This window comes from Lipotes vexillifer, unplaced genomic scaffold, assembly GCF_000442215.2.
Source record: "Lipotes vexillifer unplaced genomic scaffold, Lipotes_vexillifer_v1.1 scaffold367, whole genome shotgun sequence".
Lineage (NCBI taxonomy): Eukaryota > Metazoa > Chordata > Mammalia > Artiodactyla > Lipotidae > Lipotes > Lipotes vexillifer.
The window spans coordinates 1,553,035-1,555,940 of NW_006795832.1; the positions used below are offsets into that span (position 1 = coordinate 1,553,035).

A 2,906-nucleotide genomic window follows, 5' to 3' on the forward strand; every position below is an offset into this window, starting at 1 on the left:
GCCCGCATTTCTACATGGCAATTTCTACAGAGCAGAAGCTGAGCTGCTGCTTTTGGACTGCAGCTTCCCTTTTCTTGCAGTGCCCCGTCCTCAGTCCCTCTCCCACCCCTTCACCTGCTTCTCATTGGTAACCTGGTACTGCCAGATAGATACTCTCCAAAGATGAGAGGGTATCTGGGAATCTTTGGGCCCTAACATATTGCCTAGTGTGCTACAGTTCAAATTTATATTCTGTAGAGTCTTATCTCTTCTCATCCAAGGCCCACTCTCAAATATTTTTCTTAAGGAACAGCCTTGTATTCTATATAAGTTGATTGATGGCTGTATGCTAAGATGAATGAACTCAGAAAACCAGAGGCCAAGCGATTCAGTCAGTTGTAGATGTGAGACCACCCCCGCTGTCCCCAAGATCTTCAGCACAGCCTCTCAGTGGCAGTCACACAGCCAATGCCAGGCTTACCTCGGGAAAGTGAACAGTGGAAATGGCAGAGCCTTTTAGGTTAATGTAGTGATTTGGGAAAATAATGGACACAGGGCCTTGACCTGTTTTTATGATGGTCGAGTATCAGTTAAAATGTGGAGGACACATCCTGTTCTGTTCTTGTTGCTTTGTCTCCCTAAAGCCTGGTGAGTGGATGTCTAAGGCAAATGCTTAAGAGGCCAGGGGATCTTGTAAACAGTCTTAGATCCACTGTGCCAGGGAAAAGAAGAGAAACCGAAACTCTTTACCTGGTACTCCTGGGCAGCCCGCTTCTCCCATGTCACCTTTGTGTCCCGGAGGCCCAGGGGACCCTGGAAGGCCATCCTCGCCTCTCCTGCCATCCAGCCCGGGCTCTCCTTTGCACCCTGCAGGGAAGTTCACAATGGTGGTGATGACAGCAATGTGACACCCATGAGGCTAGCATTTACTGCATGGATTCCTCGTGTCAGCCCTGGGCCTCCCATCTGGACCAACCTGCACTGGCTCATTTCATCCCTGCAGCTACCTGAAGCTGGGGTTATACTGTCTCCACTTGGCAGTGGGGGTAATTGAGGCTCTAAGAGATCAATTAAGGCCAATGAATCATTAATGGGCAGAGTCAGGATCTGAAGCCAGAGCAGCGAGGTGTTGAGTGAGACATTTTCACATTTTCTTCATAGTCTTGTATATTTGACCTGGTTGGGTTTTTTTGTTTGTTTTTGGTTGTTGTTGTTTTTAACATTGAACATATCTGGCTTTTGCAATTAAATATTTTCCTTAAGAATAATTTTTTGGAAGCCTGAATGGAGGAATGAATAAAACTTAATAGCATTTAGTTGAGAGTCAGGTTAAATTTAAAGCAAGGGCAGCAATTTTTTTTTTTTTTTTTTTTTTTTTTTTTTTTTTTTTGCGGTACGTGGGCCTCTCACCGTTGTGGCCTCTCCCGCTGTGGAGCACAGGCTCCAGACGCGCAGGCTCAGCGGCCATGGCTCACAGGCCCAGCCGCTCCGCGGCATGTGGGATCCTCCCGGACTGGGGCACGAACCCGTGTCCCCTGCATCGGCAGGCGGAGTCTCAACCACTGCGCCACCAGGGAAGCCCAGGGCAGCAATTTTTAAAAACAGCTCTTTGTTGAGGGTTACAAGGTGCTACCCCTTTATGTGAATTATCCAATTCAGTCTTCACAGGAACCACGTGACGAGGTGCTCCCACATGCCAGGCTACCAGTGGGGAGACAGAGGCTAAGAAAGGCCATGGTGCTGACCACACGTAGTGAGGAAACAGGCCTGGCAGGCCGAGGGCAGAGGCTGTGCCATCCATCTCCAGACCCTGCTTGGTGACCAGGGCTCAGGCGTGTTCCCTGGGGCCTCAGCGGCCAGCCGTCACACTGAGACTTGAGCGGTTCTTTAAGTGTTTGGCTCTTTTTGGCCCAAGACATAAGTTCATTAGTCACGATCTCATTTGGTCTGGGTAGCAGATTTGGTCCCTGCCTGCGGGGGACTTTGCAGCCCTTCCCCTAATTACTTGAATCACTAGTCCCTCAAGGCTTCCGTTCTCTACCTCTATTCTCTCTCCCTCTCTCCCTTTCTCGATCATTCTTCTCTGTCCAATCCCCCTCTGCCACAAATTAGCCTAAAACCAACCATTAAGTCCAAGAGGGCTCACTTCAGTAGCTGCCCCTCTTTTCCACGCCGGGACGTGTTCTTCAAGGCAGCGGGGGCCACCTGAGGATGTGGCGTAGGGCCTGCCGTACTCAGGGGACCAGACATCTCTCTCGACTCCGCTCTCACACAGGCACCCTTAAAGCCATCTGAAGTGCACGCCCCCCAAACGTCACTGCCTTTACATTTTGTCCTAACATCGCCTGCCCGAGTGGCCCCCACAAACCTCCTCTTTTCATCCCACATCCAGCAGCCACCACCCGCCCCTACACCCGACGCTGGTCACACTACGTTCAGCGTGGGCGTCGGGGGCGCTCCTGGCTTTCGGGGTGCTGTGATGTCACTCTGTCTCCTCTTGGATCATAGACAAATTCTCTTGGAACATCCTGCAGTGCCTGGACCACGTTCTTACATGGTTACCATTCAGTAAGTGAGAAAGGAAACCTCCCCTCCCCATGGAGGGGAGGGACGCCCTCCCCTGTTTAACTGGGCAGGAGCCTCTTCCTGGATGGCGCTGCGGTACGCGAGTTGCTGCATCTCTTTCCACCAGCTTCAAAGAGAATATCCGTAATCTCGGAAGGAACCTAGGGCCGCATGGTGAGCTCAGAGCACTCTTTTCTCTCCCACCCAATAAGGTGATTCCAACACGCAGCCACTGTGCGATCCTGGAAAGGGCTGCCCAGGGCTAATGAGACAGCGAAGCAATGGGCGTATCACAGACAAGGGAGCAGACATTCCTTCCCATGTATGGGCATGCAACGAGCTCACCGCCCCGTCTGGGAAAG

At 51.4% G+C, this 2,906-nt stretch overlaps 1 protein-coding gene across 1 annotated transcript in view; it reads right to left on the minus strand.

Moving 5' to 3' along the window:
* Window positions 1-2,906, minus strand: part of COL4A4 (collagen type IV alpha 4 chain) — a 120,339-nt gene that overhangs the window by 3,755 nt on the left and 113,678 nt on the right. The window contains exon 44 of the mRNA XM_007467929.1: window positions 730-846. Coding sequence (XP_007467991.1) covers window positions 730-846 — 117 coding nt within the window. The remainder of the gene's footprint in view (window positions 1-729; window positions 847-2,906) is intronic.